The following is a 15,027-nucleotide window of genomic DNA, read 5'->3' on the forward strand; positions in this document are numbered from 1 at the left end:
TACCGACTACATATAGAAAGCCCGAAAGTTTATAAACCGCTTGGATAAAAAGAAAGACCAGTAAACACTCTGCTGCGAGTCAATAGCTCCGACCCAACGACAAAAAAGGTCAGACATCATGTACTCGGAACAAAGCAAGACATGGACAGAACCAGGTTCAACATTATTTGGGCCACGCCCTCCCAGCGCCACCAACGTCTCCTTTGGCATACGCTTCGACGTGATTCGTACCAAGATATCGTCCCTTGAGGTACCACTATAACCCGCTGAAGTCAGTAATTATTTTGTTTCAGGCAAAACTGATGAGTGTTGAGGAACTCTATATGCCCTTGGGACATTGTAATCGTCCCAAAGGGATGAATCTACCTCCGCAAATAACTATAACAGGAATAAACGACTCCAGGAAATACATACGACAAGGAAGCTCCAGAGCCTCCATGAGCCAAGCTGACCAGTACCACGGTCACGGCCGATGCTTATCGCGAGTTGAACTTTGTTGGGGTCGAACGTATAGGGTTTGGTCGGCTCTCCTGAGAAGTACGCGTTGAGCTGCGTCATGAGGTGTCGTACCTGAGCATCTGTGTTCACACCTTGTGCTGGTTGTAAGTTTCCAACATCGCCTAGGACAAATACTGTAGCATTTCGGCGTCAGCGTATCGTCAAGTTTCAAGTGTGAACTGTGCCTTGGGCGCTTCGATTCGAGGAAGAGGGTAAGATAATCTAAAAAAAAAAAAATCCGCTCACCATTTTGGTATCCTGGGGCTCGCAAGTCCGCATCCTGCTTCAAGTACCCCAGGGCTCCATCACGCATTGCCTCTGGCGCAAATTCGGTATTCGGCACGAGGCCATGTGTGGGCACAACGAGGTCCGCAGTTAACGTCTCCGTGGAACCATCACTTCGCGTGAGCGTGACAACGGTCTTCCCCTTCTTCTTGTTGTCATCCTTTACCTCCGCTGTAACCCTCGCCCCGCCAATATACTTGACCCCGAGCTTCTCGAGTTCATGCTTCGCCACTCTGCGCACATCATCCTTTGTCCTCGGTTCGAGCGGCAGCACCTCGGTACCAACCAGGGTGACGTCCTTTAGGCCTGTCTTCGCATACGCGGACCCCAACTCGCCCGCGAACTCAACTCCCGTTACGCCTGCCCCCGCGACAACGATGGACCGAGCGTCGCGGATCGCCGTCTGCAGTTTTGTTAGTGCGGCTCGCGTCTGCTCAGTCGTCCCGGTTTCCTTCCACGGCATGTCGTCGCGGGCCCGCGAGCCCGTGGCCACCACTAGCGTGTGATATCCTATTTCGCGGACCTCCTCGCCCACTCGAACGCCAACGGTGTTACGCTTTGGATCCAGCGTCTCGGCAGCGCCGATCACGAGCTCGAAAGCCTTGGTGGGATATGAGGCGAAGCATTCTGCGAGCGGAACCATGTATTTTTCCTCTCCCATTTGTCCCGGCAGCGCGAAGCGAACGGACGCAAATTTCCAGTAGAATGTGTCGTGGGGGGAGACGAGGATTACGCGGAGATCGGGATGCTGCTTTGCGGTTCGGCGCAGCAGATAGTGCGCGATGGGCAAACCAGCTGGGCCGGCGCCTAGGACGACGACTGTCTTGGTCATGGCGGCGATGGTTTAATGGATGCTATGCTTCGGATGAGTGTCACTGGCGTGTGTTACTTTGCTAGGGCTGTTGCTTTCTCTTCTTGTACTTGTGTCTTCTTCTTTTGAAGTTTATGTTGCTTGAATATGATAGAGAACACATAGATAGCTAGGGGTTGTAAAGCATTCTTATATTATGGTATTTACACCTTTTTCCTGTACCGCTCGTACCATTCTTACTGTTAGGAACGCCGTTTATGGTAAATAGGTGGAATGGGACACCTGCAAACTCCCCGAGCGGACTTGCTGTAAGACCAGGTTTGGTTATGTCATTTCGGCCGATTACTCTCCGCTCCTAATCCCTCGCCGCGGCGGCAGCTAGAATCCATCCGTGTAATAGGGAGATTGTGATGGCGGAGTCCAGGATAACTCGGCGGGCTGTATCAAGCTTTACGCATATCCATGTAAGCATACGAGCAAACGGAGATAATGAATGACTAATCGGTCCATGGACCTGACTGCCAAGCCGATGAATAGCCTCTTGGGTCTGGTATAATTGTAGACAGGGCTGAATTACTGTAGCACATCGACTTGGCCCTTGGATGATGCCAAACAAGCATTTACTTAGTAAGAAGAGCTTGTCCAATAAACTGTCTTGACGCGGGCTTGTCTTGCCGTAAAAGGAAAATGGCTGATGTAATACCCGCGCGTGAAAGTCCGAGTTCCAAGATCTGGTTATAATCTCGATCTAACGGACGGTGATAACTCCGCCCGTCTATCGGCCGGTTCGTGATGTTGAGATTATGATCAAGTCATAGAGTCCGGTACGCGTGTCGATCTAATAGTCTACTCATTTTGGTGGCTATTGCTACCTTGTGTATATATTATATGAAAAGAAACCCAGGCCCATGAAAGCCCTCTTGTGCATTTTTTGAGTCTCTTGCCCCCAATACGTGTTGATCATGGCCTCGTAAATTAGGATATAAGGGTAACGAATAGGCATATGGCCAGAAAGGGAAGAAAGAAGTAAATGCGATAAGAGAATGCTTACGGTATAGGGAGGATATAGAGGTTAGCTTTATATATATATACCTGATATCAATCACTGAGTACACCACGATAAGAATCCCATGAAACTCGAAACCTGTTGACCCCAATCGCCCCATTTGTCGGACCATAATCAGTCCACCCTAATTTTCCCACGGACGCCAAATAGCCCAGAGCTCCAAGTACCCTATAAGACGGGCGAGGAAAAAGATAGAAACAAAGATTATGAGACTATGAGACGGGCATCTTTCTTATATACCTTCCACATGCCGGCAAGAAAAGAACAGATGCTCACGGTGAGCACCCTCGCAGTTGATCAATCATCAATAATGCTAAACGTTGGTTTTACGGGGTGCTGGGTTTCATCCCATCACGATATCCTCAGATGCGTCCATGGGTCCCATACTGAAGTTTGTATTTGATGCTTCGATCTGGCCAAGCGCAACCAGTCCATTGTCGCACATATTCAGACCCATTCCAGGACCCACGGCCGCGCCCTCACCGGGTGGAAACTGCAGCCACTGGTCGAAATCGATCTTGGGACCTGTAATGGCATTCCAGTCGAACTCATCGGGTTGCCCGTTGTCTAAGATGTCTAGATCCATGTTGCCGACGTCAAACGAACGGTCCCCTGAAGACGGTGATCCGACCGATGCCTCGCTCGATCCTGGCGTCAGAATATCCGTTGACGGCGGCGAGTGAGCGGTTCCCACACCACTTGAGGCCTGAGTTGTTGTGTCAGGGTTCGAGATTGTAAGACTGTTGGTGGTGGCGAAATTGCCCACCATAAGATTTGAAGATGGTGCAAATGACTCTACCACGTCTGAACTCAAAGTTGGGCCAGCCACTAAGACGGAGGCGTCTTCTGGGGCTTTTGGCAACAGCATAGATTCCGGGGGCGGCGTCGTCACATTTTCGACCCCATTAGGCATACCATGGCTCGCGGAAGCGGCATACTGAGGCGCCATGGTGGCTTTAAATCCATTCGCACTCGTGGAGTCGTTGCTGTTGTTTCGATGGTCGAAAGCCTCAGGGTGCTGTGCTTGGTCTACTTGGGCTCCTTTGCGCATTGCAGCATCGACGAAGGCGACAGCATAATCGGCCGCGGAATACGTGTCACGTAGGCGTGTCATGACACGCATGCACTGCTGGAAGCCTTTGTGAGCCGCAAGTTGGACAACCTGTGAAGGGTTCTTCATCTCAATCATGTGAATGATCATGGCTGGCAAGATGACGGTGACGCCCGTGGTCGGTAAGAACCTATCTAGGTGCAAGGCGCTCAATTCCGACACCATCCGAGTAATTTGAACTGCCGAGCTACATACACGCATCCGGGAAATTTGTTGGTGCACCTGACTCGGGCTCTGTTGAATATCCCTTGGTGATGAGGGTAGGAAAAGCGGCCGGTGCAAAGCAGACACGGTTGTGAAATACACCATGTGCAATAGGTTGCGCTGTAGAGCAATGACGCCGCGCCCATTCTGCACGTCGAGCGGCGTGAGCGCTCGGTATTTGCAAGCATCTGGGAGTGCCTCAGCCCATCTCGTGAGCTCGCGGTCGCACTTGGCAATCTTTTCCATATTATCGAGCTGCTTGTTCGGGAGCAGCATCATGGTGCTATGGGTTGTGTTCTCGGGGTGTGTTTTGGCACAAACCAGCACTGAATACTGAGTCTTCAACATCTGACTGATGCAAAGACTGAGCTTTGCCTTGGCAACACACATTTGGGCTAACTCTCGCTGCATGGCGACATCGCGCAAAAGCGTGCATTCCGGATCTACGACCTGGATGTCGTCAGGTATCGCCATGATATCAAAGTCTTCCTCCTCTAACATGGGCACATCAAAATCCTCGTCCTTTATACGGGTTGGTCTCCGCATGCCCAGGGCGATTAAGCGGTCGCGCATGAAGCAGGACCACCATATTCGCTTCCACAGTTTCCGCCTTTGAGGCGCCATATTCGTGTTTGCTGGGTTTCGATGCAGCCCGATCGTGTGGCCCAGCGAGATCGCAACACCCATCCAATGCCATGTGTCCTTTTGATCATCCGGTGTTTCATACCAGTAGGTCATCAAGAGGAGCCCTTGAACAAGCAGTAGGCGATCGTTCTCGTAATCAAAATCGTAAAGAAGCTATACGTGTAAGCTTTCCAATACACCTAAAATAACAGCAGCAGATGGCCCTTACCCTAGCTTTAGAGAAAAACGTTCTCCTGGCTATTTTTCTGGAGGCATAGCCCGCTTCCTTTAGCGCCTTGTTGCTCACAAACGCCGTGGCACAAAACATCACAGCCTGATACAGAAACAAACTTGTCTGCCCACGAGACCCATCGCGGGCGTCGACGATACCCAGGAAGCTGTGCAAATCCAGCAAAGGCATATATGGGTGTACATACTCCGCGTAGGCACGCAACAAAGCCCTTTGGAGCGCGAAGCTGGGCACCGATAATGCGCCCTTAGCACGAAGATAATCTACATCTTCGGGAGCGAACTTTGACGGCAAGGGCCGGAGAAAACCATACTCTTGCGAAGAGAAAACGTCACTCTTGTCCAGCGGACTAAAGGACTGCGACGCGTTCACAGCGTTGGCGGCCACGGCAGCACCAGCGTCACTAACACCAGAGCCTGTATCATTCTGTCTTGTAGTCGGGTTTGGGAATATGCTGGCATATCTCGAGCCTTGATGGTTCTCAATTTGCGTCGCGGGAATCAAACTTGGACGCTGATCTGATTCACATGTGAGTACTTTGCATCCGGGGGCTGTAGGATTGTGACGCCATAGATCCGACACAGACGGCGACCGAGGGGGTCACGATATTTGACATGTGAAATCTGAAAGGTACAGTGATCTACACTAGAGACGATCAACTTACATGGGAGAGACGCCGCATGGGGCTCAACGCGATCATGCCCGCTCACCCCCAGCTTGCTCGCGGCGATGTTTAGGGCCGAATTTTGCGATACATCGGCGGGGCGCTGCAGGGGTTGTTGAACGGATGCCGCAGAGGCGATGGCAATCGGGCTCGGTGTTGTCTTCGCTTTCAGCAAGTGTGCCTCGGTATGGTGATGGTGCGGGGCGCAGCCGCTGCCAATGAGCGAAGAGTTTGCATTGAACAGACCTTTCCTGTAAGAGAGAGAGACAAGGGTCTTAGTCAGTCCCGTGTGTCTGAACCTCTGCAGTAATCGAGTGTGCAGGCTGATGTGAGGCCACTTTCCCAGCGATATGCAGTAGGTGGTAAGTAGTAGGTAGGGTGCAGATTTAAGGAAATGCAGATTCGGAGACTAGGAACGAGAAAAACTAGAAAAGGAAATCATATGCGTGACGCATTTGGTGGTAGAACGGCTCAGCTCAGCTCAGCTCAGCTCATCCCCATGCGATACACCCATGAACAAAGCCTCCATGTCTACATAGTAGGTATATGATGAGCGGGGAGGGGGTGATGGGACAGAGAAAGCAACTCAATCATTTGATTGATTGATGAATGGATGGATGGATGGATGGATAGATTGACTGGTTGGAATCCACTCACTTGCGGCGGCGACTTTCTTGTACAACGCATTCAACACCGTCCCACCGGCAATTCCCGCAAGGGGCACCCTCGACAACGTCGCATCTGACTTTCCGGGCTCGGCAAGAAACGCAGGCCCGAGCAGCTCGCCTTTTCGTGACTTTGGCCGTGGCGCTTTGTTCCGATGCTGTGGATAATCGCTTTTTAGGCGACGGAGAAGTCTTCTTCTCTGCTGCCTTTAGGTCCATCGCCGTGGTTTCCGTCGGTGGTGGTGTTGTAGGCATCGTCGTTGATGCTGTGCCGTCTTCGGTATGGGATTCGGGCGAACGGACGGATTGCGTGTCTTCCGCGGCCATGTTGCGACCAGCCAATCAAGCTAAGAGCCCCCTATGTGGATAGGCTCTCAACAGCATAAAACTTCTGGCTTAAACAAAACCGATATTGTATGTCTGAGTTGCCAAGAGGAAATACCAAGTGTGAGAGCAGCCAGGCGGGGCACCGTTCTCTTGAAGGTCCTAACCGTGCCAGATGCTCAGAGCTATGTGTCGTGATGGGATGACCCTCCGCTCTGACTTCCCGAGGTCCTTTCTATGTGGCTTTGGCAACCACGCGGCACTTGAGACACAGGTATCAGGAATCGACGGCATGGAAGAATCTAAACGTCTCCAGTAAACGGTAGCAATTATTCGAGATGGCTAAAAACGATCAAGTGGCTGAAGGCTGCCTCGCTTGGGGGTCTGGAGCTAATATACTTATGATGATGACCACCCCAAAGGTCCAACAGAGCGAGCTCCATACTTACTAACGTAGTGCGCACACCCACACATACATTACGGCAGAGCCCCATCTAGGGAAGTGTTATTATTGACTCCACCGAGATAGGTCTACAAATACATATAAGTAGTGTAGATACATACTTACATGTAGGTAGCTCGTAAGTAAGCCGCTGCTGATTATAGTACCGTCATGTTTCCTAGCACATGTTCTGTATCCATCTACGCTAGTCGCGGATCCTTTCGAGCGAACTCGTGTACTACTGCGCAAGGAAGGAATATGTAAGTTTGTAGGGGGTGGTGACGCGCTCCATAAAAAGGAAGGGAGCGAGGGAGGAGTGCGTGCACAAATGGTTCTTGGCGATACCATCAAGCCAACTCGACAGGGGACCCTGTTGGAAAGTTCTTCATGATGGAAAACCGAACGGCGAGAAACGTCCTGCTTCATCACCCGCGCACCTCCTTGATGTCAGTGCCTAATTCTCTCCCATATCTTGTAACCATGACCAAACTTTGTAGTATGGTGGTACCGACGAGTTGCTGAAGTTGGCGCCCGCCTCAATGTCTCACAGACGCTTAGATTGAAGCGAGGGCGAGCAAAATATGCTAAGGACCCGTATCGTTTGAGCCTGTTGGAGGTTTGTGATCCAGATTGGAAAGGGTAAGGGTACAGTACGGGCATTATTATTCCCGCGTTGTCTCCGGCTCCAGACTAAGTCCCGAAACCGCGAGCTGTGATCGTGAACTCCAGGTCAAGGTCAAGCTCGAGTCACTAAGTCTGCGCCAAGGTAAAAACTCAGCTGGGCGTGTGAAGCGGCCAATGGGACGTCATGCTAAGAGAGTCCTTTCCTGGGCAGAGCTGGGCTCCAATCATTCTAGCAGTCGAGGCAGTGTCTTACTGTCACGACTAACTCAAGTATACACCACGAGTTAGCTAAGCTACCTAGGTGGGCAGCGTGTTTACAGAGATGGGGTACCGCAGCGTACAGGGTTTTGTCGTGCCTGTTCCCTGTATGTTATACATCACATGATGCACGAAGTTTGAATTCCGTAACTTGTAGGTAAGTTGTCAGCATCAACCACGTACCAGGTAAAGTGTTGCCAGGATAACTCTGAGAGTTAGAGGAACGCTTGATGAAGCAGAATATACATACATGTAGCTGGCTACCTAGCCAGACTGCCCTGGTTCAGGGGTTAGTTAGTATGCAGTTATGCAGTTATGTCTTCCGCATATAAATTCCTATGTTGGTAGTTAGTTAATAGAAGGCATGGTGTGCGAATTAGAACGCTGGCGCACGTATATTAATATTGTAGATGTACATACAACTAGCCTGCAACATGACCGTTGATTCGACACTACCTATTTGTGTAAGAATCTGTGCACCGCTCTGTGCTACCATCTGAGAGCCAGTGAACGGTGCAAATACGAACAGGGTTAGACATCTTCTTCTTTGAGGGATGTTGGTTCAAACTGGGATTGCGTCAAACCGTTGTAATGAACGATCGCGGATCTCTATTTTCTACCTACTTACTAGTACTCGGCATTATACTATAGGTACCAAATATTAGGCAGCAAAGTCTAGACTGATGAAATTTGAACTAAGTATCTTGGTGGGGACTCTGGTTGGTCGTCGAATTGCGAGAGTCCTATTTGATGGCTATGGCTTAGTGGATTTTGAATCGGCCATTCTCCGATACTATCGTCGGCTTGTCCCCGATGGCTTCGGGAGTGTCGATTACCTCCGAAAGGGATAATCAACAGCACTTAGCAAACCCTAATGGATAAAAACAGGTCAAGAAGGTTGAGTACACATGTGATCTACCGTTGTTAGCGTAGCACTACTATTATATGAACTATTGTAAACGTAGGAAGATGTATTTGTTAGCCCTTCGATACCATATAACATAGGCGATTTCACGCCTCATGCGAATGTTCGCCACGATCCCAGTACAACGACATATCGGGAAAGGTTGTGCTTGTTGCGAACAGGATACCTACTGTAACATCCATCCTGTCGAGCCTGTGAAATCTCGTGGGGTACTAAGCCCACATTGCTGATAGCGTCATCTACTAATTACTAGGTAGACATGGATCAGACGCGGGGCTATTCTCCGCAAAAGTACTTAGTAGGTTGGGGCGTCTGAGAAAATAGATGGAGATACCCCATGTATTGATAGGTGCATGGTTTGCCAAAGGATTGTATTGATGTTGTTGAGTAGAAGTTCTAGTCTACTGAAGGAATCCACTGTGAGGGGTAATATAGCCACTCCCACCGTACCTGCCATCAGTACCGCACCACTCATTTTTACATAGTAGAGCAATTGTTCACCGCATATCGATCGTGATTACAATAAGGCCCTGGACATATCCAGCGGGTTGCTAAGTGTGTGCAAGAGGAAAAAAAAAAAAAAAAGAAGGGAAAATCCCAAACCAAGAAAGAACCCGAATGTGTCTAAGACCCAACTTGCAATTATAGACTACCATCGAACAACGAAACTAAGATCGAGAAATTGTAGGTATTGAATACGATGATAGGCTTAGCCTTTGCTTCTTTCAGTAATCATAGAATCCTTTACCACTCTTCTTTCCAAGCCAGCCCGCATTGACCATCTTGGCCAGTAAGACGCTTGGGCGGTACTTTGAGTCACCCGTCTCCTGATGTAGAACTCTCATGATAGCAAGGCATGTGTCTAGCCCAATGAAATCAGCCAACTGCAATGGTCCCATGGGAACATTAGTACCGTTCTTCATGATCGAATCAATAGAATCCCGATCACCGACGCCGGTTTCCAGGCAGATTACGGCTTCGTTGATGTAGGGCATCAAGATCCGATTGGCGAGGAAACCAGGTGAGTCGGCTGATACCGAGGGAATTTTCCCCATAGCCTTGCAAAACGTTATAGCAGTGTCGAGAGTCTCAGCACTCGTCTGTAGGCCGCTGATAATCTCGACACCCTTCTGTATAGGCACGGGGTTCATAAAGTGAGTCGAGACTACGCGGGAGCTAGTCGAAGTGTCCTTGGGGTCTTTCGTCGTCGCCGCAGCTATCCTAGTAATTGAAATAGAGGATGTGTTTGTTGCTAAAATGACGTGTTGAGGGCAGATTTCAGCAAGCTTGGCAAAGATATCGAACTTGAGCTTGGGGATCTCGGGCACTGCCTCAATAACAAAGTCAACTTCAGCTAACTGGTCAATCAATGTCGTACTGGTCAGATTCGAGCGGACATGGTCTGCCTGTTCCTGCGTGATACGGTTCTTCGAGACATCCTTAGCTAGGAGTTTATCTGCAAACTATTGAGCGGCTTGTTTCGGTAGAGGGGTGTAGACGGCTGTGGTATGAGCCATGTGCTAACCTGCAAATGCCAACCCTTTATCCAGCGAAGCCTGTGAGTTGTCTACGAGTGTTACCGGAACACCTGCCTTCTGAGCGGCGACCAGCGCAATGCCCAAGCCCTGTGAGACCCGGTGAGAAGAGGCTCGCAAAGAGAGATCACATGTCAGGAGGACGCCTACCATTTGACCAGCACCAATGACACCGAGCCGCTTCACCTCTGCTGCATTCCGAGCTGGGGTGGAGCTAAATGTCCTGATCTGGGTTGCAAGCCGGAAAGCTTGTCTTCTCGCAAGGGCACTCGCCATTATCAGTCGTCCAAGCCCGGTATGCTATAAAGAAACAATTGACGATGGGGGCTTGAATGATAGTGTTGCGCTCACTCTCACTGGAATCTGGAATGAGCTTCAAGCTCGGGATGCTAGCCCGCATAGCCTCGGAGCTCGGGTAAATGTGGGTACCATGATCTCAGCGACACGGATACAGTATAGATATTGGTGGGCACTGTATTTAAAACTGTACGTATCGAATCAATTTAGCTCGCGTTGCACGCCCCTCCAAGCCGGCGCGTCAAGTCGCGTCTACCAATTTCACGGGTTTCCAACGTTGCTGCACTGATGATGCTAGTATAGGCAACCAGCCAGCCAGTGATGAACGTTATCTAAATGAGTTGCTACAACTAATTTCTCTCCCGATTTGCCGAAGAGGCATCTGTCCTTCATTGTCTGCCCATCATCGACATGGAGGCACAAGATGGCTTATCGGATATTGTCCACCCCGAAGTTCGGGCACACATCAACAGTCTGGTGTCTGCTGTAGGTTCCTCGACCATATGTTGTGTTTACTCTGTCATGGCATTGTTTTGGCTGACTTGAGTCATCGTGCAGCTAGGCGGTTTGGGTGTCGATGGTGAGGATGACGGGAGATATGTACTTGGTGATTCGGCACTGGAGGTTTTGCGCGACATCAAGAAATGGATTCGCTTCTACGATGAGAAAACCAATCGTATGGACGTTGCACGATGCCTGTTCGAGGCGAATCTGATTGATGGGGACCTTCTACACATACTCGCCACCTGGCCCGAGAATGCCACCGACAACAAATTCAAGGCCCGAGCCGCCCTCGCCTGTTTCGAGATCATGGTCCCCCTTACTTGGCCACTAGAACGAGACCTCGACCAGATGACCGTCAATCACCACAGACACCTCCCTGTGCTTCAACTCGCCCAACTCGGTTATAAAAGAGCCATTATAAACTACGATGCCGCTCAGATACTACACAGTGCCGTCCGCGTTGCATTGCCATCCATGGCGCTCTCCCGGGGAGACCGTACTGCTCGCGATGAAGGCATCATCAAGCTTATTCTCCTATTCCTACGAAACATTGCGATGATACAACCTCCGCCTGGAGTCAAATATGACGGTGACGAGTCGCAAATCTCGCGATCTGCCCTGATCGATGCGTTTTCTTATCAGGACATCTTTATCACCATCCTGACTATCGCTTCCAATATCGGAGAAGATTTCAACCAGGAAGGCGTGATATTGTTAGAAATTATATTTCATTTAGTAAAACGAGTCGATGTTACTAAGTTGTTTATGGATGAGAAGCAGCTGAGCAAGACAAAGGCGAACGAGCTCACCGTCATGATGAACAAAGAAGCAGCTATGCACCGACCATACAATCGTAAAGCCCCATCTCGGCACAATCGATGGGGAACTATGATTTGGGTAGACCGTGGCGATGGCAAGATGTCTACGGTTACTGGACAAGATGCACTACTAGATGCTGCTACTCGGCAAAAAAAATTAGACAATAGCAAAGTCTTCCGTCCTCCTCGGAGGCCAACAAAGGATGAAATGGAACCCAAGGATCTTGGCCCTCCTGTGACACTTAACACTCGAGCTCGACAACAACTAAAAAATTTTGTCGAGGAATTTCTTGACTCGGGGTTCAATCCCCTATTTCAACACATACGGAAGAAGCTGGACGATCAGAAGGATTACATCTTTGAATATCATTCACGGCAATTCTTCTATCTAGTCGCATGGTTTTTGGAAGCAGAAAGGGCTAGAAAGAAGGCGGAAAAAGGCAATCAAACCACAAATCATGCTGATGTTGGAAGTTTCAACTTAGTAGCCGGTGTGCTAAACCAACAGACGTTCATCACGCTAAATCGGGCGATGACGGATTCGATGGAAAACAAGCGCTGGCAAGAATTATGCGCTAATATGAGATGCTTTACTCAAATCTTGTTGACTGTCCAAGAGATGCTTGACTCTAGCCACGAAGAAGACGAGGAAATCGCAGAGAATATACTCAGCCGAATCTTCTACGAGGAAGAGACGCACGACCGTGTGGCGAATATTGCCAAGAACTTTAAAGACCAGGGTTTTGAATATCTTGATGCCTGCACGGAGTTGACTCATACCTATCTTCGAGTTCTAGAAGCGTATTCGAAGCAAAACGTGGACATGCAAGTTCGGTCACGGCGCCGAGTACGAAAAAATAAGAAGGCAGCGAAAGCTGACGGCGAGGCCGAGGAGAATGCCATAGAAGGGCAAGATGAGTCGGAGAATGATGAAGCGAATGCTGAACGGACATCACGAGAACGGAAGTTTGACTTCAACAGATTCGCCAACCGCTTCATCCCTCAGGGCGTGGTTGACACGTTCGTTGCCTTTACCAAGTACTACCAAGACCTGAACGAAGCACAGCTGAAGCGAGCACACCGGTATTTCTATCGAATTGCTTTCAAGCAAGAGATGAGCGTAATGCTGTTTCGGGTCGACATCATTCAGCTCTTCTACAACATGATCAAGGGTCAAGAGCCATTGGATAGCAATTCTAGCATATTCAAAGAATGGGAAGAGCTGGCGAAGCAAGTCTTGCGAAAATGCATACGCAAGATAGAGGACCGACCACAACTCGTTATCGAAATGCTCTTCTCAAAAATTGCTGCAACCGCTCACTATCTCGAATTTGGTTATGAGAAGCAGACACTCTCAGTTGCCCACTCCAGGCCGGGTGCAGAGCTTGAATTTCGACACATTGTGGACAGAGATCAGCAGGTTGCGATCGCAGTCGGCGTTTTGCTCGATAAAAATTTGATGCACCATGTCAAATGGGTGAAAGACCAGCTGTCGAATGCCATCGAGGAGAGAAAGGCGTGGGAAAATGCTGAAAAGGCTATATCGTCTGTTAACCTGATAGAAACTTCAGACCACCCTGAAGATGCCACAGCCAAACAGCCACCGTTAGTTTGTAAGTTACTGCGTTGTATAGCGTTATGATGTCGTGGCTAACAACCTGTAGCCATACGGCCTGATGATGATTCACGCCGTACAGCCATATTCAAAAATTCTCACCTCAGGCTACTCATGAAATTAGCCGGATTCGAGCGGCTCGCACCTACGTTAGATGAGACGCCCGAGTCTTCATGGATTGTTCCGGCGCAGCTATCGTCCGAGCAACTACAAGATTCGCTTGATCTGATCAATAAAGCCGAGTTTAATCCGCCTACCTTTGAAGATGGTAAACTAGCTCAAGACCAATTGAGACGCAAAACCGCGCCACGAAAGAAAGCCGTCTTTGACGACGACGAAGAAGGTATCGATGATGATGATGATGATATTTTATTCCCCGCTGGCGGGCCAACCAATAGAAAGGCTGTCGATGATTTCCTCGACAAACCCAAGAAGACAAGACGTCGCCGTCGTCGCAGCGATGCCGAGCAGTTGACCGAAGAGCAACTTGAAGAGAAAGCCCGCGCTCGCCGAGAACGCGAGAAAGCGAAGGCGAAACGCTTCAAGAGCGAACTCTTCGTACATGCGAGTGACGACGAGTCAGATGATGGGGAGAAGTGGGCCGAATTCTATGCTAATGAGGAGCGGATACGACAGAAACAGAAAGCTGTTGCGCTTACTGCCTCCGATAACGCCGCAGATCGAAATCCAGCCACGACCGCCGAGAAGCGAAAGGCTAGCTTTCTTGATTTGGACGGTGATAGTGACAATGACGATGACCTAATTATGACGCAAGACTCGGCACCGGGCAGGCTGAATAGCAGTGCGGCTTTAGCTGACGATGACGAAAATGAAGAAGGCGCGTCTGGAACAGATGATACACCGCTCTCGTCAACTTCACACAACGGTTCCTCATCGGGGTCCAAGCGGAGACGCGTTTCCAAGGCCCCAAGTTCACCAGCACGTTCTGCAGATGTAGAGGAAGATGAAAATATGGAAGATGCAGGCGAAGATGGCCCAGCATCTAAACGAAGCCAACAGCGCCGACCAAGGGCCAGGGCAGGGTTTATAGTAGATAGCAGCGACGAAGAGTAATAAAAGGCCGGGCATGATGACTGCATAGGGATACGGCGTTTATTCTTACGGTATACCAAGGCTCCAGGCGTATGTCATGTTGTATATGTCGATTGAGAATATCCTGGAGCTGTTTATTTTAACAAAAGCCATTGTGTCATATAACATGCATTTACTGATTAAACCGAAATACCCTTGATTAAAGCTGTCGCTATCCGTGCTATGCAGTAAAAGACGTACTTAGTATGTAAATGTCTGGTCAGAATACATTTGCATGCTATAATATAGGTATGTAAAACAACATGTGCAGTGTCTGGAGGTGGCAGTTTTACAGGCATCATAGGTCAGTAAAAGAGTGTTTGCTATTATGAAAGCTTAAGCTGCCAATTATAATACAAAGGCGGCATGACCCAGTCAACGCCAGATATAACTAAATGGTTGTGGTCCCAAATTG

The 15,027-nt window shown here is 49.5% G+C and overlaps 4 protein-coding genes across 4 annotated transcripts; 1 reads left to right on the plus strand and 3 right to left on the minus strand.

Moving 5' to 3' along the window:
* Positions 1–105: 105 nt before the first annotated feature.
* F5B22DRAFT_349466 (putative FAD binding protein) lies at positions 106–2,199 on the minus strand. Its single transcript, XM_047970955.1, has 3 exons — positions 745–2,199; positions 415–632; positions 106–256 (listed from the first exon to the last, which is right to left on the minus strand). The coding sequence occupies exons 1-3, from the start codon at positions 1,613–1,615 to the stop codon at positions 164–166; spliced, it is 1,182 nt and encodes a 393-aa protein (XP_047834937.1). The 5' UTR covers positions 1,616–2,199; the 3' UTR covers positions 106–163.
* Positions 2,200–2,887: 688 nt separating this feature from the next.
* Positions 2,888–6,763, minus strand: F5B22DRAFT_658397 (fungal-specific transcription factor domain-containing protein). Its single transcript, XM_047980118.1, has 4 exons — positions 6,171–6,763; positions 5,514–5,764; positions 4,829–5,367; positions 2,888–4,773 (listed from the first exon to the last, which is right to left on the minus strand). Exons 1-4 carry the CDS (start codon positions 6,503–6,505, stop codon positions 3,004–3,006), a joined length of 2,895 nt encoding a protein of 964 aa, XP_047834938.1. The 5' UTR covers positions 6,506–6,763; the 3' UTR covers positions 2,888–3,003.
* Positions 6,764–9,351: 2,588 nt separating this feature from the next.
* Positions 9,352–11,106, minus strand: F5B22DRAFT_349471 (3-hydroxybutyryl-CoA dehydrogenase). The gene is made up of 3 exons (XM_047970956.1): positions 10,437–11,106; positions 10,277–10,376; positions 9,352–10,207 (listed from the first exon to the last, which is right to left on the minus strand). The coding sequence occupies exons 1-3, from the start codon at positions 10,560–10,562 to the stop codon at positions 9,477–9,479; spliced, it is 957 nt and encodes a 318-aa protein (XP_047834939.1). The 5' UTR covers positions 10,563–11,106; the 3' UTR covers positions 9,352–9,476.
* Positions 10,804–14,772, plus strand: F5B22DRAFT_590555 (timeless protein-domain-containing protein). Its single transcript, XM_047973811.1, has 3 exons — positions 10,804–11,069; positions 11,142–13,518; positions 13,570–14,772. The coding sequence occupies exons 1-3, from the start codon at positions 10,995–10,997 to the stop codon at positions 14,592–14,594; spliced, it is 3,477 nt and encodes a 1,158-aa protein (XP_047834940.1). The 5' UTR covers positions 10,804–10,994; the 3' UTR covers positions 14,595–14,772.
* Positions 14,773–15,027: the final 255 nt, after the last annotated feature.

Source organism: Xylaria bambusicola (genome assembly GCF_022495145.1).
Source record: "Xylaria bambusicola strain CBS 139988 unplaced genomic scaffold F5B22scaffold_4, whole genome shotgun sequence".
NCBI classification, from domain to species: domain Eukaryota; kingdom Fungi; phylum Ascomycota; class Sordariomycetes; order Xylariales; family Xylariaceae; genus Xylaria; species Xylaria bambusicola.